This window comes from Perognathus longimembris, chromosome 5 (assembly GCF_023159225.1).
Source record: "Perognathus longimembris pacificus isolate PPM17 chromosome 5, ASM2315922v1, whole genome shotgun sequence".
Lineage (NCBI taxonomy): Eukaryota > Metazoa > Chordata > Mammalia > Rodentia > Heteromyidae > Perognathus > Perognathus longimembris.
Genome location: NC_063165.1, coordinates 12,422,375 through 12,448,730, shown reverse-complemented (window position 1 = coordinate 12,448,730; position 26,356 = coordinate 12,422,375). Strand labels below are relative to the sequence as shown.

The following is a 26,356-nucleotide window of genomic DNA, read 5'->3' as shown; positions in this document are numbered from 1 at the left end:
AATTGTAACCAAACTGGTAAGGAAAGTTGTGTATTCCAGAGAAATCTTATATTTCACATTTAGAAAAATATGGCTGGCTCTAGTATAGGAAATTACTTTTCTCTGTTATTCTTGTTCTACCCTCAAAATAGAAACAATACATGGTTAAGTTTGAAGTTGAAACCAAGAAAACAGCCAAGAGAAAAACAAAAGCTTTGATGATGGGTAGTTGCTGCCTTTCAGATCCTGATTCTTATAAAGGATTATTATATTTGAAATATCATGGGGGCTTTCTCCATACTGTCTTAACATCGCCAGAATGTTTTTCTGTTTCTCTTTCCTTTTTAACATTAAAATAAAGTTTTTAGTACCATTGGTTCTTGAATAATATTTAAAATGGTGACTAACAGTAGAAACAACAGTCACATAGTATTGTACTCAATTAAGTTAAAAGTTAGTTTTTCAAAGAAAAATTGCAAATTGAATATCGAGAATTCCCACGTACCTCATGCCCAGTTTTCTCTATTTGTAGTATGTAGTACAAGAGTATGGTGCACTTGGCTCAGATTTTTCTCGTCCTTACCCAATATCCTTTTCTGTTTCAGGATCTATCTCATCTAGGAGACCAGACTCTATTTGATCATCTGGTCTCCATGGGCTCTTCTGAGCTGTGGCACTTTTCCAGAATTTTTTCTATTATCTTGATACACTTAAAGAGCTCTGACTGAGCATTTTGTGTACTATGCCTTAACTAGTATTTTTCTGATGCTTTTCTCATGACCAGATTGAGCTATGAAGGTTTTTCTTCTTTGGAGGAAAATCATGGAGGCAAAGTATCATTTTAATCCTTTCATGTTCAGGGAGCTCACTATGAACATGACTCACCACTATTGGTGTTCGAGTCTTGATCACGTAGCTGAGGTAGTGTTTGTCAGCTTTCATTATGGATCACCTTCCCTCTGTCCTCATTTCCAGACTAGACTTTGTGGAAGGAAAATGGGCAACACCCCATAAAAATGGAATCTCTCTCTAAATTATTTGGACTTCTTATGCATGGGAGAGTTAGTCTTAATTATTTTTCTGTTTAGTCACATATCTTCATATCACCATGGGCTCATAAAAGCTTTATACTTTGGTGGATAATCCAATATTTACTACTTTATTTTATTTTCATTTTATTGTGTCAGTCTGGGGTTTGGACTCTGGACCCAAATGCTGTCTCTGGGGTTTTGTGCTCAAGGCTAGCACTCTACCACTTGAACCACAGCTCCACTTTTGGCATTTTTGAGTGGTTAATCAGAGATCAAGAGTCTCATGGACGTTCCTATCTGGGCTGCCTTGAAACTGCAATCTTCAGATCTCAGCCTCCTGAGTGGCGAGGATTACAGGCATGAGCCTATGATACCTGGCCTATTTTAACTTACTGCAGACATTGGGTTTGTTATGCTGCAATTACATGCTCATCTTTTCAGTATCCCTCCCAAATATTCTTTTCTACCTGTTTGGCTCTTTCATCTCAATACTATCACTTATACTCACAATACTGTGCTACTCCGTTATTTCTACTATTGGTCAATGTTTTAAATATTCTTAGTTGTCTAGAGGGTTTTTTTTGTTACTTACCCTGTCATTTTTAAGTGTGAGTCCAGTATCTATTGATATATTGACATTTACTTTCTGTCAGCTGTTAGTTACTACAACAAAATATTGAGACACCTTAAAAAGAAGAAAGGTTTCTTTGGGGGTACTGTGTTAGAGGTGGTGGTTCACAGTGAGCTGGTCTCTTTTCTTTGGGGCCTGCTGTGCTGCAGGATATCATGGTAGTAGGCGTGGGGTGGAGCAGCAAAGTTCCCCATGTAACTAGGACTCAAATAAAAAAAGAGAGAGAAATGAGTACAGTCCCACCATCTGCTCCAAGGGCATGCTCTAATGGCTGGAAGAACTCTCACTGTTCCATCTGTTAAAGGTTTTGCTACCTTCCTATAGTGCTACAGGTTGGGGACCAGGCTTTTAACACATGGGGCCTTGGGGGACATTTAATTTGATTAAATTATATTTGTATTTCCTTCTCCACTGAGGAAGAAACTTCCTGATCTTTGTTCCCGTTATGTCCAGTGCTGAGCAAAGTATCTGGTTGATATCACATGTGAACATCTAACTTGTTGGTTAGATGGTATCTTATTCCACCAGATTAATATAACCAAAACAAAATCCCAGAATATAAATTGGTTAGCTTATAAACAATAAACATTTGTTTCTCCAAGTCGTGGAGGATGGAAGTCCACAGTCAAGGAAAAGACAGCTTCAATGTCTGAAGAGGTTCAATGTCTGAACCCACTTCTGGTTCATAAATGGCTCCTTTTCATAACATCCTTGTGTGGTAGAAGGATTATTGCAACACTTTGGGGCCTGTTTAATAAGGACACGAATCCCACTCTTGGGAACTCCACCTTCATGACCTAATCACGTCTTAACATCCCTACATCAAAATATTATCACATCAGTGATAAGGTTTCAACTTTTAGGAACATAAGTGTTTAGATCATAGTAGATAATTCAAGAAGTAAGGTAGAAAGATGAAGTATATGCCTGGAATTCGAATTCATGATTGTCTATGGCCATACCACCCTGAACGCGCCCGATCTCGTCTGATCTAGGAAGCTAAGCAGGGTCGGGCCTGGTTAGTACTTGGATGGGAGAATTCATGAGTGCAATGTAAATCACTAAGCACCAACCTCATGTTGAGTAGATGTGGGGGGGGGGGTAGATTTTCCTGAAGTTGGAGCTAAAGTGATAACTCAAAATAAGAAGCATACGTATTCAATGGTGGAGGTAGGCTGTCATGATCTGGACAAGGAGTTGAGCGTGAGTGAGAGCGGTTCCTGGCTGGCTGGCTGGTAGCAGCTCATGTCTTCAGTTACGGGCCAGAACCTAAGGCAGGTATTGGGCCTGACTCTGTAATCTCTCACAAATGGATCAAGACATAAGAGGAAAAAGAGGTCTTCTGGAACTTTTGTTAAAACTTGCAAAGTAGAACTGACACAAAATAGCACTCCAGGAGACCAATGCCAGGAAAATCCTGCCTTCTGTAAACATTATTAAGAACAAAGCACCACAGTCAATTATTTGCAGAATAGAACAGGTTCCAACCTGGCAGGGTCTCAATTGTCTGATGGACATAAAGGTCAAAATGGGCTTGTTGCTAGACCCGATAACCATCTTAACACTAGGGCAGAAATTGTGTTTAAAAAATTAGTCCAAACAAAACTTTAGCCTAAAAAGAACAATGATTTCTATGTGGCTGAGAATAGCCTTTATCCTTCCACCTGAGGGGTGGAGGAGAATGGAGCTGATGAGGGTTTACAGATGTTCACAGATGTTCACCACACATGCTCTGCTTTGGTATAGGTTGCGTGTTGGACAATAGACAAGAGGCACATTCTTTAATGAAAACCTCACCTCCTGTTTCATCACTGGAAATGTGTATAGGTTTTATCACCGAAAACTTGTACAGGTTGTCATTTAAAATAACATTTGTTTTCATCCCTTCATCTCACAATGACCTATTAAGATATCTGCCAGCCATGGGGCTGGGGATATGGCCTAGTGGCAAGAGCGCTTGCCTCGTATACTTGAAGCCCTGGGTTCGATTCCCCAGCACCACATATACAGAAAATGACCAGAAATGGCGCTGTGACTCAAGTGGCAGAGTGCTAGCCTTGAGCAAAAAGAAGCCAGGAACAGTGCTCAGGCCCTGAGTCCAAGGCCCAGGACTGGCAAAAAAAAAAAAAAGATATCTGCCAGCCTGATAGAGGAAGATGAGGGAGAAGGGAAAGAGAAATGGGAATCTGGATCAGGCACTTCTGTTTGCAAAGGCAGAAAAAGAAATCTTAAAACTGAGCGCCATTTTTGTGGGAGGCCTTACTGTCAAGAAGGCTGTAACTCAGACAAACAACCCCCCACACACAGTACAAGGAAATGTACACCTTTGAGGTCAGAAGTCTGAAGCTGACTCACTGGGCTAAAATCAAGGTGTCAGGAGAATAACCTGTTTCCTGGCCTTGTCCATCTTCTAGAGTCCACCCACTCGTGGCCCATTCCTTCCCCTTCAAAGCCAGTGATGCCCAGATACCATCTCTGGTTCTCATTCTTTCACTTGGAATTCCATCAAATCCACTTGGGTATAATCTACCCATTTCAAGGTCAACCAATTGACAACTTTAATTCCATCGATATGGCCTTCATTCTATTGGCTGTGTAAAGTAAATGTATTTATAGGATACGGACAGAGATGCACAGCTATGCTGTTGTGGCCAAGATTAGTTTGAGGGGCACGCAGCACCCATATCTTTCACCTCTAGATTCAAGTTCACAATGAAAAAGAATTATTTTTTTTCTTTGTATTTCAGACTACAATGCTGTAATATAAAGAACACATACTCTGAGTGGATTTACTCCCCAGCAGTGTTGTCTTGTACCAGTTGCTTAACTTCTGTGTCAGTCTTCTTATCTGGATGGGAATAATACCCCTAATAGTGCTGAATTAAACATGTTAATATGTACAGCACACTTGGAAAACCAAAGATATAGATGATCAGTGAGATTTTCTTTTCCAAGAGAACCTATTGAGTTTGGTAGGAGAATGGACAGCTCGGGTGAATGGGGAGTTAGCAATTATTAGTAAAAACGTTTATCTAGTTTATTACAGTTATTGCACATTTGCGTAACTACACATATTCATCACCCACAGAGAATTGTCTCCTATTTGCAAAGTAGTTGATTAAATATTATTAGGCTCTTGAAAATGTGTGCTTAGATAATCTCTCTCCCTCTCTGCTCCTCTCTTCCTTCTTCCACCTATTTTTTTCCTCTCTCTTCACTGTGGCCTTAAAACCAGAACCTGGCAGCACATTCTTCCTCTGCCACAGACTTCTCACATCCATTAAGCAATTTTTAAGAATAAATGTATGCTGCAGTAATTTCAAAATTTCTGCTCAGCAGTCACCACTAACAAAAAAGAAAAGAAAAAGAAATATTGGGCAGGGATGTTTGGCTCAAGTGGTAGAGTCCTGTCCAGCAAGCAAGGTCCTGAGTTCAAACCCCCAGCATCTCCAAAAAGAAACGGGTGGAAATCAAAAAGAAAAGTTACTTCTTTTAGTTGCCATTTAACTCGTTTCAGTATGATTCCTTTTTCTATGCCTGGAGTTATCTTCCTTTAACATCAATTTAAAAGTTTCCTGAGTTGACATCCTTTAGGAGAGTTTGACGGGTGGCAATGATTTTTTTTTCCTGTTAAGTACACACACACACACACACACACACACACACACACACACACACACGGTGGGAGGAGGAGAAAGGGAGAGAGAAGAGAGAGGGAAAGGGAGAAGAATAGGGAAGTGCTCACATGATTGCTGCTGGCAGAACCATAAAACCTAATCTTTGGATCTTCAGGCCAGTGAATTAGTGGGTAGTCAGTACTCTCCAGTTTGAATTGTTCCTCCCCTTGATGAGCAGAGAAGCCAAGAGCTGTACTATTGGATTTAGTCCTGTGAAAGTATTCAAGAATTACTCTTTTAACTGTCCACTGTCCTGGCTCAAAATGTCCTGCGCTAGAATCCTCGTGAGTTTAAGAGACAGCAATTTTGGCTCTTCACTGTAAAAGAGGTCTCTCTCTCTCTCTCTCTCTCTCTCTCTCTCTCTCTCTCTCTCTCTTGTCCTTCCTTCCTCCCTCCCTCCCTCCTTCCTCCCTCCCTCCCTCCTTTTCTTCCTTCCTTCCTCCCTGGCTTCACTTCCTTCTTTCTTTTCTTCTTTCTCCCTTCCTTCCCCTCTCTTTCCCTCCCTCTTCTCTTCCCCTGCACTCTCATTTACACCTAACTTTATTTGTTTTACAGGATTTTCTGTCTGTTTTAGTTGCCAACATTTCCCAAGGGAACAACCTAGGATTGCTTTGTCTGTTTACACACTGAGCAGCACTAATCTGAAAATTCAAATTATAAATGCTCAAAAAGATGAAACTGAGTTGTGCTGAAATGACTCCATAAGAGGAATATTCTGCACCTGATTTCAAGCTGCAAGTTGCAGTAAAAACAGAGGTGCACTGAAAGTAGGGTTTAAAATTACCTTTAGGTGCTATTATAAAGTGCATATAAAATATAACTAAGCCCAGAGAAGACAGGGACACTAACACTAGCTAAGAATTGCAGACAAGTGCAAGTGGGCACTAATTTTAAAGGAGATCAAAGGGGTAATGACCACAAATAAATGGGAACATGGTGAGCCACTGGAAAAGTGCTAATTTTGAAAAGAGAGACTCGTGTTTATGGTTAAAAAAATGCTCTAGGGACATCTTAAAATAGAAATGGATGCTGATTAGCAGAACTGACACCATCATGGAACAAACTATGACTCAAGCACCTTATTTGTCTAATAGCAAAACACACAGCTATATATTACAAAACTATTTACATCTATATAAATACATAGGAAGTGTGAGGTCATTGTGTTTTGGCCCAGAAGGTGATTTTTGTGCTAGGATGTCAGCTTCTTTTGGGCATTGAGTGTGTAAGTATGAGAGTGTATATGTGTGTGTGTGTTTATGCCACTTGACCTAATTACACTGTCTCTCCATTACAGCCTATATTATTTCCTATTGTGCTATTGTCATTAATATTCTCCACATGGTCAGAGACAGTTTATCTCTTGAAGGTCTGCCTTTAAAATCCTTTAAACTTCTCTTGATTTTCCATCTCATCCAATTCCTCAAAGCAGAAGTCTACTACCTATTATATGCCAGCGTTCTTGATGTATTTCTTTTTTCTTATGGCTCACACTGGACTACATAATTAGAATTTCTGCGCATTCTTCTCCTTCTCTCTGAATTGTGGGTTTGTTGAATTTAAAGACACCCTTGGGCCCTCCCACCTAGCCTAGGGCCTGGCACACAGTGGTTGTTTAATAATTAATTAAATAAAATCAGGTAACATTGAGATCACTTGTTTCTTAGCATCACCAAATTACTATTTAATAGTAAAAATCCCAGGACAAAGATAAAATTAATAACCTATGATGAGTGCCTAACTACTCTTTCTAGGGCTCTTGTTTCCTCTTATTAACTCTAGACTCTCTAGAGTGACAATAAATATATTGATTAATCAGCCTTAAAATTTTAAAGAAATTATGCTAATAGCTCAATGCTTCTTTCTATGGTTAAAATACATAAGCTCCTCTTGAACTGCTAGATATTGATGGAAAACTCTAATGAAGCTGGAAGCTGATGGCTCATGCTTGCTAATCATAACTACTCAGGAGGCTGAGATCTGAGGATTGCTGTTCCAAGCCATCCTGAGCAGGCTGGCTTCCAATTAACCAGCAAAAAGCTTTGTGGACGTAGTGCTGTGACTCAAGTGGTAGAGCACCTCCCTTCATTGAAAAAAACCTAAGAGCCAATGTTCAGGCTCAAGATTAAGCCGCATTACTGGCAACCCCCCCCCAAAAAAAAGACATTAGGAAATTGTAAAATCATTCTCTAGAATAGTACTTCAGACTTCTCTCTCATTGTCACATCTTTCAATTGAGTTCATAGCAATCCATGGCCCATAATGGGCTAAAGTTTATTAGGAATGATGAAAAGATAGATCCAGATACAGACATCTTTATTTCCAAACCAAAGGCACTTCTCTTAGGCATTCTTGTCAGATACTTCCAGTGTCTTCTTGTCAGGTATTGGTAACTGGCTCATTAGCATGGAGGACACTTGCTCTGGATCTGGGTGACTCATCAGCTCAGACCAAGGGTGTCAGCTCCCAGGTCAGCATTAGGCTAATGCAAAGATGAGATCTAGCCTGAGAATCACAGTCTGCTCTCCTCCTGCCCCAGAGAAACTGTGGGAGTGTATTGGAATGTTTGAAAAATCATGTTTGAAGCAGTGTCTGCAAACTTTGCTTTTTACGTTCTACTTCTTATACAAAGAGAACCCCCTCCACATAAGGTTAGAAATGCATTTCTGTACTAACTCATTGCATTAAATATAAAACATATGAAAAAAATGTCAAATTAATGAGAAAATGGAAAAATAAGCAATAATATGCTTCGTAGGGGAAAATATGAAATGGAGATATCCCAGAACTACGGTACTGTGTAACTTCTAGAATTAAGACACTATGGGATGGCACATGTAGACAACCAATGGGTTGGACTTAGCCCAATTTCTTTTGGAAATTTGCATGTGCACACATGTGCCTATTTGGTTGTTTCTGAAACAAGGGAAGATTTTTAAGATTGCTACAGTTACTGTTATATCTGTTTGAGGAGAAAATAACTCTGAATTTGGCAATGTACTTGAAGATAAGTTCCACATAGACTGGAGATCTAAATACTAGTAAATATATTAATAAAATCATACTCTCTCCAAGAAACAGAAACAAAATAAGTTAAGGAAGAGTTCTTATGAATTATAAATATGAAAAGGTAACCTGAGCCAGATACCAGGGCTCATGCTATAAACCTAGCTAGCCAGGAAGCTGAGATCTGAGCATCATGGTTGGAGGCCAGCCTAGGCAGAAAAGTTTGTGAGGCTTCATCCACAATTATCTAGCAAAAAGCTAGGCTGGAGGCATTGTTTAAATGGTGGAGTGCCAGCTATGAGGAAGCACGACAAATAAATGAGAAGCTCTGAGCTCAAGCTATGGTACTGGAACACACACATACACACACACACACACATACACACACACACATCTTCATGGAAATCATAAAGGTTGAATAAATAATGCAGTGGTGAATTGTGTAGTCTCGTGAAGGAATGAAGGCAAGCTCCAGGAAGAGCTAGCAAGGTAAAGAACAGTCAAATGCAACACACAATATCTTGTGTAATAAGGAAAAGAATACTGAAAGGTTCAAAGGAAACCATCGACACTGAATAGGTGGAGGGGACAAATAGAACACATTGTGATCCCTATAACTTAATACACAGATTCAATTTCGAAATTCAAATGATTTTTAAAAATTACAAAAGCAGCTTTATCTAAAGCTGTAAAGCAAATGTAATGAATTTAGTATAGGTCAAATGAGTGATAAAATCATAACTGAGAAATGATACCAGTTTGAGTTGCAAATGTAATATTCTTCCATATATCAGAATATATTTTAAGGACAAATATAATTGTAAATATATACTGAAATTTAGTCATTTGTTTTTGACAGCATTGGGGTGTGAGCTCAGTACCTTGTGCTTGCCACTTGGGTGTTTTACCACTTGAGTCATGCCCCTAGCTCTAGAATATTAGTATAAAATAGTAGTTTTGTTATTGTGAAATGACATCAGTACATTGCAAGACAATGCATACTATTAATTACATTAATGCCCATAGTAATCAAGATTATAGTGTAAGAAAAGACATGTGAATAAAGTTTTACAAAGTTAAGTAAGAATCCTATAATGTTGAGATTGAATTAGAAATACCAGTATAAACTCGTGGTCCTCTATTTATATTTATCTACTTATTTGTTTATATTTATTTTGAGCTGGTCCTGGGGCTTGAACTCAGGGCCTGGGTGCTGTCTTATCTTTTTTGCTCAAAGTAAGCACTCTACCACTTGAGCCACAGCTCCACTTCCTCCTTTTTGGTGGTTAATTGGAATAACAATCTCACAGGCTTTCCTGTTTGGGTTGACTTTGAACTGTGATTCACTGATCTTAGCCACCAGCACCTGGCTCTTGTAATTTCTTCTTTGCATTTCCTATCTGTGACCACGAAAAAGATTTAGAATAAACCATAACAACCTGTATCAGTCAGATTTGGTTAAGCAACAGCCTTTTAAAAAATCCCAATAGTTTGCCACATCCTTCCTCCTCCTCCTCATCACCATCATCATCACTAGTAGAAGTAATAATAATATTTTGCTTGTGTTCGTTTTGGTGACTTGAGGTCTGCGGCTAAGTTTTTGCCTTCTTATTTTAGGATCCAGACTGAAGGAGTGGCCTTGTTTGGGAACAGTGAGAGGTAGAGCTAAGGCATGTAACAAGAGTTTTGTGTTGTTGATTTATTTTGTTTTGTTTGAAACAAGATCTTGCTGTGTGGTCCAGGCTGATCTCCAACTCATCTCCTCTTGCCTCAGACTTTCAAGTGAAGTGAAATTACAGGTGTGTTTCAGAATGTCCAGCCATTCTTAAAGCTTGTTTGTAGCACTGGTCAAAGCATATCCACATGGCCAAACCCGATCTGAGAAAAGAAATGTGTTCTGCCTGCAAGAGACTTTAGAAATCATGCTCTGAGCAGGAAGTTAGCAGTTAGAAATAATTTGCCATCCCACCCTCCCCCAAAGGAGCCATACATAGCATAAAAATGATCATTCCTGAGTATTCCATACTAATCATGATCTCTGATTCATGCTTAGATTGGGGCATACATAAAATGATCCTGAGATATTTTAGTTAGAAAGCAAGTTAGCTCTCAAAGACAAATGAGATTATATCTCCAGGACTGAGGAATCCACACAAAAATCTCTTAGGATTAAGCCTCTGTAGAAAAACCCAAGAATTAAAAAAAGAAGAGGACCCAGGGGAGCTTGCTATCTTCTTTCCCCAGCTGTCGCCATGTATGAGGAGCTGGCCCTCAGCAGACACCAAGTCTGCCAGCCCTGCTGGGACTTCCCAGCTTTCAGTCTGTAAGCAATACATTTTTGTTGTTTATAAACTACCCAGAGTAGGGTCATTTGTAATAGCAGCAAGAATGGATTAAGGCAGTGAGTTTCCTGGAAATATATGAAATATGTATTCTCTTAAACTCTTTGTCTTAACCAAGATGGCTTGTATAATAAACACGAAGTGTGTTTAAATTGTGTTTAGTCAGTTTTATCTCATCCATTTCATATAGAAGAATAAAATTCATTTCAAACAACAAAACCCGGTCATCAACTAGAACTGCACGGTAGGGGTCATAGAGCAAAGGGTATCTGTAAGTTCAATGTATAACAGCTACATTTTTCTTTGCATGTTATATGGCTTTTCCAGTGCATTTCTTTTGAAAGGGATGTTAATATTTCATCTTCTAAAATGTAATCTGCCAGATAAATGCATCTGCCAGATAGGTAGTGCACATTACATGCATAGACTGCAAAACAACAAAAGATGACTATAAAAAAGAGGTAGGTAAATTTGTAAAAGATTTAAAATGTTTTCTTGTATTTGTTTAATGGGGATTAGTTTGCTCAAACCTCCCTCTCATCAACTCTCTGACTCTTTAAAACCCAAAACCAAAAAATATTAGACCATCAGAGTATAGACAGCATTTCAAACTTTTGAGAGGGTACAAGAGGAGGCAGGACTTGAGCTGCTGATTCCCAATCCCACATGAGAGAATGTGGCTTGAGGACTAGTCTGGGAAGGGTAGCGCATGGTAAATGTCCAAAGATGGTTTCAGGGCCAATGAAAGTGTTCTTTCGGGTATTCACTTCCACAGTGTAAAGGTACTAGGTGGGAAGGAGGAAGTTACTGCTTCTGTTTCATTGCATATGGATTTTCAGTCAGCAGAGAGCATCTGGCAGGTACTCTAATGACTACCAATTCTTTCTTTCATAAGAGAATCACTTAAATGCTGCATTTAGAAACTGGTGTCCTTAAAATATTCTTGACCATTTGTTATGATGGAAACATAACTGCCCCCTATTAACATAAATAAATGCCTTCCACATTCACAACTCAGAATTCAAAGCAGCATTGACCTAAAGGAGAAGCCATCAGCCTATAATAAATAAATATTTCATGATCTGAAAAGAAAAATGTAACTAAAGGAGCAGGGCACCAGCTCTGCATGCTTGTAATCCTAGCTACTCGGGAGGCTGAGAACAAGGATTACAGTTCGAAGCCATCTCAGGCAGGAAGGTCCACAAGACTCTTATGTCTAATAACCCCAAAAAGAAAAAGGAAGCCAGAAGTGGAGCTGGGATTCAAGTGGTAAAGCATTTGCCTTGAGCAAAAACCTCAGGGACAGAGCACAGGCCATGAGTTCAAGCTCCAGGATCAGCACAAACACACACACACACACACACACACACACACACACACACACACACACACACACAAATATAATAAATGGGAAGGGTACCCAAACATAATTACATCTAGTATTGTTAAGGGGTTACTATCCAATTTCATTACCCCTAAGAGCATCACAGATCCTTTAAAAGGCATCTTACCTAAAAATTAATCTTAAAAGAAAATACAAAGATAAGTACTTTCCTGTATTATGTGTGTCCTAAACTTTCTTAGATTTGTATGTGTAGTTTCTTTAAAGTGCTTTGTGTTGTCTGACAATAGGACACGGCATTTTTTTCGTTGGAATAAAATATAACTCTTTTAGCTAATTTCCTTGGCACTACTTTGCAATTTCTTTTGTGTTATACTTCCTTCCAACTTTAGTTTCTATGGGAACTGGATCAATGAGAAAGTATTTGGAACTCTTTTAAAATATTAAGTCTTGTATTTCTTATTTGGGTTCAGGCACTTGTAGTTTAACAAATATATCACTTTTTGTGCTGAGAAAGTCAGGTTACGGTTTGATATGTTTGCAATTCATAGACTTTTGTTAAAAGGTTTGAGTCAAGTTACTTTAAGATGACTCAAAATATTTTAAGTATACTAAACTTAGTAAGGAAGAAGACTAAAAATACAGTAATTATTTACCAAAATTAGTTAATTAGTTTTTGTTAGGGAAAAAGTATTGTATTGTGAATAGGAGAATTGGCTTAGGAACAGTGAGTAATTAAAAGTCTAGAGAGGTCAGATAGAAAATAACAAGAGGTGAAAAGCCCCCAACTGTAGAAAAAGGTTGTGAATAAGTTGTGTGTCTTCCAGTAATTCTGCTATAGTTGTGAGAACAAGTACAACCAATGGGACATAAAGTATATCATAGGGTTCTTTAGAAAACTGAACTTTACAGTCATGTTATATTAGCTATGTAAGTGGAAAGAAACAAGTTATAGAACAATGATTTCAAGTTCTGTTAGCTGAGACTATGTTCAATCAATTATATTGGAAACTATCAACAAGAGAGGGGATGCTGGGGGAAATGAGAGTAAGCAGTGTGGGTGGAATCAATCTGATTAAAGTACTGTAGATGCAAGTTTGAAATACTATGGCAAAGCCTCTATAAACAAAAAGTATACACCACACACACACACACCCCTGAATAAGAGTGATATAAAAAGGTCCTGTGTGGGTGAGGGTACTACTTGAACAACAGAGAGTGAATAGGATCAAAATATTTTATGTACGTGGTTGAAAATAGAACTAAAAAGATTGTAGAGATTGTCTTGGAAAGAGGTAGGCAAATGAGAGAGAATGATGGAGGGAGTGAATCTGATCAGGGTATTTGTATGCATATGTGAGCATGTCACAAGGAAATACACTTGTCCAACTAACTGATGGTAATAAAGGCATTGAGGGTGTTTTTATTTGTTGAAACCTGAGTGTGTGATATGAAGCTTGAACTTAGGACCTTGAGCTCTTGTTTGGCTTTCTTGTTCTACAACTTAAGCCATGCCTCCAATCCAGTTGGGTTTGGGATTTTGTTTTGTGTTTTGCAAGTTCACTGGAAATGGACTCTAGAAGTTTTCTATCCAAGATAGCTTCAAATAGAATTCTTTCTGCTCTCAGCTCCCTGAGTAGCTAAGATTATAGGTGTGAGACACTGGTCCAGGCTTGTGACTTATTTGATTATCACAATGATAAGATGATACTGAACATTTATTTACTGGATGAGAACCAGGGCTCTAAATATCTTGTAGTGCACCAGAAATTCTTTTATTAAGTGTATTTTCAATTGTGTCATCACAAAGGTATATTAAAAACAAGAACTCTGTTCTGTAGCTCACAATTTAGGTTATTACTCTGGAAGATATTTTAGGAATGGACTCCCCATGTTTAGTGTCATATGTTTATCCTTTTGTTGCAACTAATATAAAACTCAATTCTGAATAATAATGCAATAACTAAGTATTTCAAGTTTCAAAATTGACTATTTCATGTGTTTTATTGCTTAGTTTTATACAGTTCATTCCTTAATCTAAAAAACATAATACTGTATATTCTTTTTTCATTACTCTATAAACATTATCTTGAAATAGTCATACAAAGGGGTTTCAATTTAATAAATCAGTTTATAAGTACAATGCATCTTGGGCAATCCATCCTATCAACTTCGCTCATCTTTCCCAACTCTACTCATAGCCTCAAATCCCATACTTCCATTTTCACATGTGTACATTGAGTATAATGATTGTGTCAGTCCACTTTTCTTTTCTCCATTTGTTTGACACCTTCCCCTTGACAGCCCCTGACAAAACATGTTTCATTAAAACTATACTCTTCATATTCTGTTTCATCTCTATAATTAACTTTATTCCTAGTCATTCAGCAAATATTAACTATCTTTCCATATTGTTATTTGCACTTGTGGGGGAAAGAGCCCATGTTCTCCATGGATAAATATATGTGAGAATGGGTTAGGAGTTGGATATGATAGAAGTGAAAACAGTCAAAGCTAGAACAAGAGGATCAGGGATGTGGAGGGGATGAAGGTGGTATGGAGAAATTACATAGGGTACTCAGAGTAGCTCTCCTCAAGGAGGTGTCCTTTAAGTAAAGGCTTAAAGTGAGGGACTTAATAGACATTTGAAGGGTTAGTCTTTCAGATAAAGGAAGCAGCCAGACCTTGTTTTAGGATGAATAAGGAACTGCATTGTTCCTGGAGCCAAGAAAAGAGAAGAGAAAAGTTCTGAAGGCAATAGGCCAGACTGTGTAAGGCCTTCTAGACAAGTATTAAGACTTACGCTCTGCTATGAGGAAATGGAAAACTGATCCAATGGACTGATCAAAAGAGTACCAAAACATGACTTGGCATTTGCGAGGGTCACGCGAGCAGATATGTTGAGACTGGATTCTAGAGGGCAGGAAAGAAGCAGAAGGCCAATCCAGGCAAGAGGTGCTGGCGCTCAAATCACAGTGGTGACAGCAAAGTAGGGGTAAAGTGGGCAGATTCTGGATGTGGTGTTTTTGTTGTTGTTGTTGTTTTTGTTTTTGCCAGTCCTGGGGCTTGGACTTAGGACCTGAGCACTGTCCCTGGCTTCTTTTTGCTCAAGGCTAGCACTCTGCCACTTGAGCCACAGTGCCACTTTTGGCCATTTTCTGTATATGTGGTACTGAGGAATCAAACCCAGGGCTTCATGTATACGAGGCAAGCACTTTACCACTAGGCCATACTCCCAGCCCCCTGAATGTGTTCTTAAAGGTGAGTGAACAGAGTTTACTGATGGATTGGATTTAGGCTATGATAACAGGAACCATCAAGGATCGCACAACATAAAACGAACCAAGCAGCTACCATCGGAGGTGGGAAAGCAGAGCAGGTTTAGAAGATGAGACTTGGGCATAGAGTTTGAAGTGTGATAAACCTTGATGTGCCAAGGTTGAGTGCATATGTGTTCCTTTGTCCAGAGTTCAGCGAGGATGTCTAGACTGGAAATAAATATTTGGGAGTTGTTAGCATCTGAGAATGTTACTGTAGGAATCTGGATTACATCTGAGAAGGAAATGTGGAGAGAAGAGTTGACCAAGGATAGGTACCATGAGGAGAAAACAAGGAAAGTATGTGCTAATCATGTCAAGAAGATGATGTGATGAATTGTGTCAATTAACATAATGATGGTAGGCATTCAAGTTCATAAACTTTGTCTGACACATGATGAAACACAGTTGTCACAGTAAAAGAAGGTGGAATTGAAACCCCAGGCTTCCTGCTCTAAGCAGTTTCTGAAACAAAGATGTCATCTAGTTATTTTTAAACCAGAAAAATGCATAGCCCTAATGATTCTTTATTTTTTTGAGGGACAAAACATTTATTTATAAAAATACATTTTCAGTCATCAGAGAAAAGTAGCTAAAGTAAATAGTGAGTGAAACCTATAGTTAGATATATGGCAACCCAGGAGCACAGTACAAATGTAATAACTTTGTCAGTGAGTTTAGTGAAAAAGGATCTCTATTAATTCTACCATAGGCAATAATAGGGAGTATATATCTTTTTTAGCTGTAATAACTTTGTCAGTGAGTTTAGTGAAAAAGGATCTCCATTAATTCTGCAATAGGCAATAATAGGGAATATATATATTTAGCTGTAGAAATAATTGTGCCTAGAATTTGTTTTAGGCTGGCTAAAACATGGCTCCTATACCATAGGAATTTTATTTCTAGACATTTCCTGATTAGCAAATTGCTAAATATTCATGTGTAATTTCCATTTACCACCAAAAGTAATATTAAAGTTATCTTTGTAAACATACTTATTATAACTTTATCACATAATTTTTCATTTTTATAGTCCAGCCTAATATATGATTACTGTAGAGTCATTTATGGAACACTAAGTGTACATCATTACATCGCGCACACACATACTAAACAAAACAAAAAAAGCCAGACAGGGGAAGAGGGCTGGCAGCAAGTATTTATTGGGAATCTACCATGTGCCAGGATCTAGTGTAATTTATTTAATTTTTACAACCAATGATGGAAGATTTTCTGAGCTGCATTTTACTTTACTAAAGAACCAAGATTGTACCTTGCCCCCATGTGATATGAATTCAATGCTGTGTTTCTAACCCAGCTTGATCTTGTTTCTTCTCTATTAGTTATGACTTTCTGAAGACAAAGAATGATTCTGATGAGCTGGGTGCAATGGCACACGCTTGGAATCACAGCTTGAAAGTCTGAGGCAGGAGTATTTCAAGTTTAAAGCAAGGCTGGGTTACATAGTAAGACCCTATCGCAAACAGAATGGATTCTGTTTTCATGGATAATAAAGACTTGGGGGGCTAGGAATATGGCCTCATGGTAGAGTGCATACATGAAGCCCTAGGTTTGATTCCTTACCACCACATATATAGAAAAGGCCAGAAGTGGCACTGTGGCTCAAGTGGTAGAGTGCTAGCCTTGAGCACAAAGAAGCCAGGGACAGTACTCAGTGCTATTTGCTGCCCATCTGGACTTCCATAATGCTTTTTATTGGACTTCAGATAATATTAGGCCAAAGAGCTGTGCTGTTGAAAATTGTGGTAGCAGTATACCGCACAGTTCTCCACCAACACATCATCAAAAAACTGAAGTACTGAGGCTCACTGGATAAAATTTCACAATGGCTGGTTGACACTTTTATAAATCTAGTGAGTCATCTTGACATTATACAGGATCTCAAGCAGCTGTTTCACCTGAATTCTATTATGACAATTAGACTTTTACATATTATATTTAGACACAAGTAAACCTTTTCCCACTTCTCTTAGTACTCCATCAAATGAATTTTAAAAATGGGCTCATTTTTTTTTTCATAACACATACTGAACTCATTTCCTGACTATTCTAGCAAGCCGTGCCAAAAGTCCTGCTGACTTGGATGTGCGCAGATATTCATCAAATGATTTCTTTCATCAGTCTGGTTGACTGGGTTCGTGTTTGTGTGAGCTCACAGTTGGGTGTATAAGACCAGCTCTGAAATAAGAGAACCCGTCAGAGGATGTCTTTACCAAAAGATAAGGAAAATTACAGCCCTTAGGTTCAGACCACACAGCTCTGAGGGTGGCTAATTCTGAGAAGTATTGCCTGACAGATACAAACTTGACAGTAGAGCAATGCCAAGCCATTGTTTCCATGTTCTGTACTTTAAAATAAATAGTGCTTTTTTTTTCTTCTTTTGGCTTCCTGAAGACTAATCAAAGGAAACATGAAGCAACAATAAGCTGGGATATTCCCCTTGGATTGCAGAGTTCTTCTGTAAGCATGTGTAGTAATAGAATATAATTAATAACACATGGATGAAATACCAAGAGCTGAGATTTTTGACTCATCATCCAGAACATCTGAAAAATAAACTCTACACAAATCTCACATTTTCAGACTTGAAGTTCAGTAGAAGGAAAATGTAACATGCTAAGTCATTGTTTCTGTAAAATCTTTTCTTTGTTGTTTTGTAAATACAGGGTCTCTTGCATGACAGCCGCATGCACTACCCCTGAACTGCACCCCAGTGGATCCTATAATACCTTGAATAGTTTAGATTTTGTTGCTGTTGTTTGTTGGTCATGGGGCTTGAACTCAGGGCCTGGGTCCTGTCCCTGAGCTCTTTTACTCAAGGCTAGTATTATACCGCTTTGATCCATGGCACCACTTCTGGTTTTCTGGTGGTTAATTGGAGATCAGAATCTCATGAACTTTCCTCCCTGGGCTGGCTCTGAACCACAATCCTCAGATCGCAGCCTTCTGAGTAGCTAGGATTACAGATGTAAGTCACCAGTACCCATCTCTAGATTTTGTTAATTCACCAGGACATCAGCCACCGGTAGCCACAAAGTCAAATGCAATTTTCTTTCTCTTTGTGTTTAAATATGACTTCTCTTGCTCTGAAAATAGAATTTCGGTGTCTCATTAAGAATGTTTAGAATGAATGTCTAGTTTGAGAGACCAAATGGTTTCTGTAGTCTATCAGTGCCTGTTCCTCTCTTTTCTTCTCTCCTACTCCATAGATCTAGCATAGTTGAATGATTGGGAATAGATGAGTATATATCATCTATTTTCTGATTCATACCTTATTGGGTTACTTTCTACCTATATAGTTATCCATAATAAATTCTAGGTAGTATTATTTTTTAATTGGAAGCGCTGAGTAATTATACTTTTGATATAATAGAACCATATACCTATTTGTAGTCTTAAAATCTGTGAAATAATTTATGTAAATTGATTGATTAATTGATTGGCTGCAGTACTGGGGATGAAAACCAAGACCTATTTTTAGCTGAGTGTTCTAGTATTTCAACAAGGCCTATAATTTTTAGAACTTGATTTTATGCATGATATTATCTGTACGTGTGTGTGTGTGTGTGTGTGTGTGTGTGTGTGTGTGTGTGTGTGTGTATGCATTGGTCCTGGGGCTTGAACTCACAACCTGAGCACTGTCCTTGAGCTTTTTTGTTCTCAGAGCTAGCACTCTACCACTTGAGCCAAGCTCTATTTCCTGCTTTTTGGTAGTTCATTGGAGATAAGAGTTTTATGAACTTTTCTGCTTGGGCTGGCTTTGAACCAACCATGATCCTCAGATCTCAGTCTTTTGAGTAGCAAGGATTACAGATGTGAGTCACCAGTGCTGGGCTGTACCATACTTTTGAAATTTAAGAAACTGTATAACACTTTGATTTTTTTCCTAGTCACATTTTTAATTAAAACTGTTTACAAAAAAAATTAATAATCATTTAAATATCTCACTAATATTTATTTGGAGCCATATTAGATTATCTGGACTAGTAGAAAAATACCAGTAACTTAATTTGTAAAATTGGGTAAAAAGAAACACAAAAGGTTTCATTTAACTAAAATTTATTTGACTTGGAATTGTTAGCAACTATGGAAATAATCATCTCTAAACCTCATCTTAGGAACTTCTGCCAAGGATCTTGGAGCACATCCATAAGTTTTACAGATGTTTCATAGCTAACTTTAATATTGTGGACCTCAACCAATTGGCCTACATCATATTGTTTAAGTTTTCTATTTATTCTGGAAAAAAGTGAAGTAAAAATGATTTAATAAAGCAGCCAAAAGACACTTCCTAACATTTGTTCGTGAAATGTTGGTATGAAGGCCAATATTTTTGTTTTCATGAAAGAGTTCTATTAGGGACAAGTTTTTGAGAAATGAATGTTAAGGCCAGAAAAGCTGAAACAAGATAGACACCTTAAAAAGAACTTTTTTGAAGTCCTGGAGTTTGAACTCAGGAAAATTTAAAAATAATTCTTTTATAAATGCTTAAGGTTCAGAACTTTATGCCTAAGTAAATAATTTTATTTCATTTACAAGCAGTCCTTGAAGCAAATAGGCTAGAGGAAGCAAGGTACTAGAAAGAGAAAATGCTTAAAGTCACAGAAACAAATATTCAGTTACCAAGACACACTATTTATTAATGTATTAAAACAAATCTTCTTCACTACTTAGTATATATTTAAAGAAAATGGCATCAGTATGTGAAAGAGAGCACTGTCCCATGTTCATTGCAACTGTTGTCAATAGCCAAGAAATGGAGAAAACCTAAGTGCCTATCAACTGATGGTTGGATAAAGAAAATGCATAGTTGGATAAAGAAACTAATGGCTGGAATACTATGGATGGTTATCATGTTAAATGAAGTGAGCCAGAAACAGAATGACAATAAGCATATGATCTCACTCCTGTGTGAAATGTACAAAAAGTTGATATCTTAGAAATGGTGAATAGAATGGTGGTTACCAGAACCTGGGAAGATGAGGAGGGAGCAAGAGATGGGGGAAAGGTTGACCAGTGGGTACCAAGCCAGTGGTAGATAGGAGCAACAACATCTAGTGTTCTATTGCACACAGAATGACTATATATAATAATATACCCCATGTACATTTTTTATGTAGCTTGAGGCCATCTTAGGCAAAAAAGTTTATAATACCTCATCTCAACCAATAAAACTGGGCAGAGGCAGAGGTTGTAGCTCAGAGCAATTGCCTAGCATACGTAAGGCTGTAGGTCCAGTCCCCAATTTCACATAATCAACCAGTAAAGCTGGCCATAGTGGGACAAACTTGCCATCTATGTGGGGAGCATAAATAGGGTGGCTCAGGTCAGTCCGGGCATAAACATGAAACTCGATGAAAAAACAACTACACCAGGGACTGAGGGCATGGCTCAAACAGTAGTATACCTGCCTAGCAAACATAAACTCTGAGTTTATATGCAGTACTGCCAAAAAAGGAAAAGACAGAAGAAAGTGAGTCGAGACAAAGGATAAATATTTGAAGACATGGTCTCAGACAAAACCTAGCTCTTAGTCTGTGGATGAGAGGAGGAGGTATCATGGCAGTAAGTAGGATTTTGGCACAAGTTGTTGGGGTCTGGTTATACCTTTAAGAAGCAGGCCCCTTCTCCCGCCCTGGGGCTGCTTGGCTGTTATCCACTCCTACGGAAGAGGTAGCAATCCAGCCTCACCTCCCGTCTCAGAGCACATGTCTCCTAATGGCACGGGACCAGGCCTAAGGGGCGGTCCTATGGGATATGATGACCACCCATAGAGGAAGTTCTGTGATATCACTATGATGGGCAGTTTATCAGCCTATCGCTAGTATGCAGTTAGTCTCTCCCCTTCCTGCCACCATTACTGTTATATAAACCCCTCCCCTGAATAAATCCGGTGGGAGTTCCAGAAGCTCACCCCAGGATGCACACAGTCGTATCCTGTGTCGTTCTTTAAGGGACCGAGGGGAGGAGGGGCATCTCGTGACTACGCACCCCCCAAGGTTTTCACATTGGGCCTCACTCCAGCTTTTCCGCCCGGTGGGACGGGGCAGGATACACGTGAGGGTGAAAGGGATCCCAACACAAATGATCACGTAGATTGTGATGTGATTTATAGAAATAGAACAAAATGTGGAAGCAAGCTATGGAGTTCACCCCTACCCATGAACTTGTAGTGCATGTAAGAAATAGAGAAACAGATGCCCAGCAGACAGGAAGACTTACAACTTTGACTTCGGAAGAGAGATTAGAACTTGGGATATGAATTTTGATATCCAAGGCTTCTGGTTTGGGAAAAATCTATAGGTCAAAACTACCACACAGGCTGGGGATATGGCCTAGTGGCAAGAGTGCTTGCCTCGTATACATGAAGCCCTGGGTTCAATTCCCCAGCACCACATATACAGAAAACAGCCAGAAGTGGTGCTGTGGCTCAAGTGGCAGAGTGCTGTCCTTGAGCAAAATAAGAAGCCAGGGACAGTGCTCAGGCCCTGAGTCCAAGCCCCAGGACTGGCAAAACAACAACAACAAAAAAAAACTCAAAAAACCTACCAGACAGAAAATAAACGTGACATGTATAGGTTACTGGTTATTTTTTAATTTGATGCCTTAAGACTTATGTGTTAAAATTATGTGAAATTATAATCCAATGTACACCAATTTTCTTGGCTATTTCATTCTATTCAAGCATTTGAAAATGTACTATTTGAATTATCTGTCTGTTTTAATGTTTCAGATCATAAGGCATATGGATTATCTGCCCCAAAAGACAATCAAGTAGTCACAGCAATAGAGTTCCAAGGTATAGTATCTTTTAGATTTTTATGACATACCTCACAAAGATGATATGTTTGATACTCTCTTTCTATTGACTGGACCTCTGCCTCACTGTACATGAATTCTCTTGCCTGAAATTCTCCATAGTGTTCTACCTTTCAAAGGAAATATCCTCAGGGGAATTTTTGGACAATTAATGAAAGTAGAGGATGGATATACATTTCCTATTACATAAATTACCAGCAAGAACAACAATTGAATTTTTGAAAAAGAATAATAGTTCTTTAAGAGTTTCTACCCAGTTAGAGGTAGCCAGTGGAAATCAGTACTTCAAAACCTACCATATGAATTTTAAGAAATATTAATATAGACTCTTTTAAGATAGCTTATTATTTATTGCAACTTTATCTTTTTGTGATCCTGAGATTTGACCATAGTGCCTCTACCTGGCTAAGAAAGTACTCTACCTCTTAAACACATGTTAGCTTGATATGATTTTTTGGTTTTTAGGTTCATACATTTCCCTGAAATATGACCTATCACTGGAGACACAGCTCCACTTTCAGGTTTTTGTTTTGTTTGGTACAATAGCTTAGTGGGGGTGCGAGTCTCACAGACTTTCCTGCCTAGCCTGGCTTGGAACCGTAACCCTTAGATCTCAGCCTCCTGAGTAGCTGGAATTACAGGTGGGAATCACCAGTGCTCAGCATTCCATGTTGTTTTAATGTACATATTATTTATTTACAGATGCAATGCATTTCTTATTATCTATCTGTCTATCTTGACTTTCTTGGTCAAAACTGCATAACAAATCCAGGCATAAGGCATGCTTTCTCCATAAGGAAGCATAATTTAGGGGCTGTATGGTGATCATTCTGGCAGCCATCTTAGTTCCAACAAGTTTTTCCTCAACCCTACACCTAGAGGAACTTCTGGGCCTCCACATATCCTGTGTTTAAAGATAAACAAGATTCAAGTGGGACAGAAATTCAGGTAGGACACTCAGATTATTACAAGATTAGGGAAGAGTAAGAATGTCACAAACAATTACTTCTGTTAATTAGATCTTTTAAGCTAATATATTATACAAACTAATAAGACATGTTTTCTTGTGGGCTAGTTTCAAATGAGAGGAAATGGGAAGTAGAAACGAATGATTGGGAATAATTTGGACTATGAAGAATTTACAAATGATGCTGGACAAGATTCCAAGAGGGTGACTGGAAAGGCCCAAAGAATGAGCACAGGGGAAAGGAAACATGGTGCAAGATGGCACTCAGGGACACAGGAAGTGAAGTTCATTCTTCCTCCTCTTCCTCTTCCCCTTTCTCCTCCTCCTACTCCTCACTTTCCTCTTGAAGTTTAAGCTTCCCCCCTCCTCTCCCTCTTCCCCTTTCTCTTCCTCCTGCTCCTCACTTTCCTCTTGGTTCCTGCATCTAGCTTTACCTCGATATAATAAACGTACATACCCATTCCAATTGCCATGATGTCTGAATTCAGATGTCACAGTTATAGTGTTTAATCATTTAGTGCTTTAAAAAATTACTGAAGCAAAATTTATATAAGTGTAATGTCCATCATTTTAAAATAACTAATCCCTCTAGAGGTGTGGCTCAAGTGGTAGGGTGGCGGCCTAGCAAGCATGAGACTCTGAGTTCAAACCCCAGTAGTGTCAATAAATAAATAAAGTTATTTTAAAAATTAATTAACAGTAAAATAAATGGTCAGTTCAATTACTTTAGGTCCGTGCATGATGTGCTATAACTGCCACCTCTAGTTCCAGAATATTCTATCAATCCAAAATGAAACCAAATACCCATTTATATTACTTTTTAATGCATGTTTTATTTTTAACATAAAAAATCATTCCATGATTTATTGCATCCATCAGGAATGGATGTGCGATGCGCAAATCGGTGTAGCTTAGTAGTACAGACCATGATAAGCATGTGTGACATTCTTTGTTTAAACCCCATTACCCCCTCCCCCCCAAAAAAGAAAAAACAAACAAAAATTACTCTTATTCTAGAATAATTACTTCTAATCTTTTTTCTTCCTTTATCCCTCTGCTCTATTAAATTAATGATGACATCATAATTTTATTTTATATGAGTTCAGTTATTCCAATGTGACCCTCCATGAAAATAGATTTCTGTCTTAAGACCCCTATATTTTAGTTTTGGTCTATTCTATGCAGTAACTTAAGTCTACAATAATTTGTGATTTGCATGTAGCCCTGTGTGCTACATTATTCATTATTTTTTCCCTCTTCTTTCTCTGATGTCAAAAAATTGCAATTAAATTCCTGCTTTGCAGGGATTCTGTTCTGTATCATTTCCCATGGAGGTGCCAGAAGCTGAATGAGACTGAAATCAGGGCAGCTCTGGCCAGGCGCATAAATTATATGAACAGGTTCTTGCAGTGTCCAGCTCTGAAAGCTGTTAATCAGTTTAATAACAAGCATTTTCTCAAATGATTATCTTTCCTTGATCTAAATGAAACAGATGTTTTGGCAATAAAATGATCACTTTGGTAGAAAACATTGGTACATATTTTTGTTTTTATATCTTTGTGTTAAGCAAAGTAAGATTTATGTTGATGCTATTTTCTTTGTTAGTTGAAACAGAAGTAACATTTTAGTTCTGGTTTGAGTAATTTAAAGGTAAACTTGTAGGCCAGCTATGGTGTTTCATGCTTGTAATCCTAGCTCCTTGGGAGGTACTGATTAGAGGTTTGTGATTGATTCAAGAAGAGACTAAGCAAAGAGTTAGCAAGATCCTGTTTCACTTAGTAGCTGTACATGCCAGTGATCCCTCCACAGAGGAAACAAAAATAGGAGGAGTACTGTCCAGGTATCCCATGCAGAAACACAAGAAACTTTCTAAAAAAAAAACAGCTAGAGCAAACCGGACACTGATGACACACACCTGTAATCCTAGCTATTCAAGAGGCTGAGATTTGATGACAGAGGTTTAAAGCCAGCCCTGAGCAGGAAAGGCCATGAGTCTCTTTTCTGCCAATTAACCACCAAAAATCTGGAAGTGAAGATGTGGCTCAAGCAGTAAATCACTAGTCTTGATCAAAAGGAGCTTGGGGACAGTGCCAGGACTTGAGTTCATGCAAGAAAATAAGAATAACGGAAGTAAAAAGGAATCAGAGTATGACTCAAGTAATAAAATGTCTGTCAATTCAAATCCCCAAACCTGAATTAGTCTCCCACCCACCCCTAAAAAGTGAATTTGTCATGGGATAAAGTGTGGACTTCAAACATATAGATGCAAAGAAACTTGAGACTACAGCTCAAGGGAAGTTCATCAGGGCTGCAAATAATAATTACTATTAGGAAGCACATACTATGTGCAAAGTACAATGTCCACAGTTACATATAACATTATCTCATATAACATTATCTCATCTCGTTTAATCTTTACAACATCTTCGTGATATGAGATACTATACTTTTTATCATTTTACTCATGTAGATATAAAAACTTAAGTAATTTTCTCATACTTTGTCTTTGGGAGAGTAACTCAAAAGTCTATGAATTACTATATTTGTCTCAGTAGCCCTGAAGCTAGATACAAAAAAAAAAATTATGCCGGCCGTGAGTATTGATTTTGACTGTAGAGAGAAAGTTTCCCTCAGATGTTGACCTCATGATTCTATTCTTTTTACTGTCTACTTGTTTCTTAGGACTTCCACAATGTACTTTGAAATATGTGGCTTAAAATAGCAGAAATGTGTCCTTTCACAGTTGTGTAGTCTGGTCATTCAAGATCAAACTATTGGTACCCTAGGATCCAGACAGTGGCTGTCTCGTACTCAGGATACTTCTTCAAAGAACCGCATGACAAAGTCCCTCTGCCTTCTAAATCAGCGATCAAATGCCACTTTCTAAAACAAGTGAACTCTGACCACCCTGCTTATAAAAATGACATCTAATGGCATCACCATATCCGATACTCTCAAACCTCCTGTACTCCTCTCCTAGGTCTCCATAGCACTGGTCACCTTCTAAATGTATTACACAATTCACAATATAAATTGGACTTTGATGTTGCTTGCTTGCCTGACTTCCCATAGAGCAGGGAGTCTGATCTTGCTTTGTTCACTGATACAGCTTAGAAACAATGCCGGACACACACACAGTATACTCACTAGATTTTGGGGGAACTAGATAAACTACTTCTCTCCATATTGTAGTCAGTGATAGAGGCTGGAGTGAAGTCAGTGGA

At 38.4% G+C, this 26,356-nt stretch overlaps 1 protein-coding gene across 2 annotated transcripts in view; it reads left to right on the top strand.

The window, feature by feature from the left end:
- Nucleotides 1-26,356, top strand: part of Jam2 (junctional adhesion molecule 2) — a 46,170-nt gene that overhangs the window by 1,767 nt on the left and 18,047 nt on the right. For both annotated transcript variants that reach the window (XM_048346384.1, XM_048346383.1), the window contains exon 2: nt 22,080-22,145. In XM_048346384.1, the coding sequence (XP_048202341.1) occupies nt 22,080-22,145 (66 nt within the window). The remainder of the gene's footprint in view (nt 1-22,079; nt 22,146-26,356) is intronic.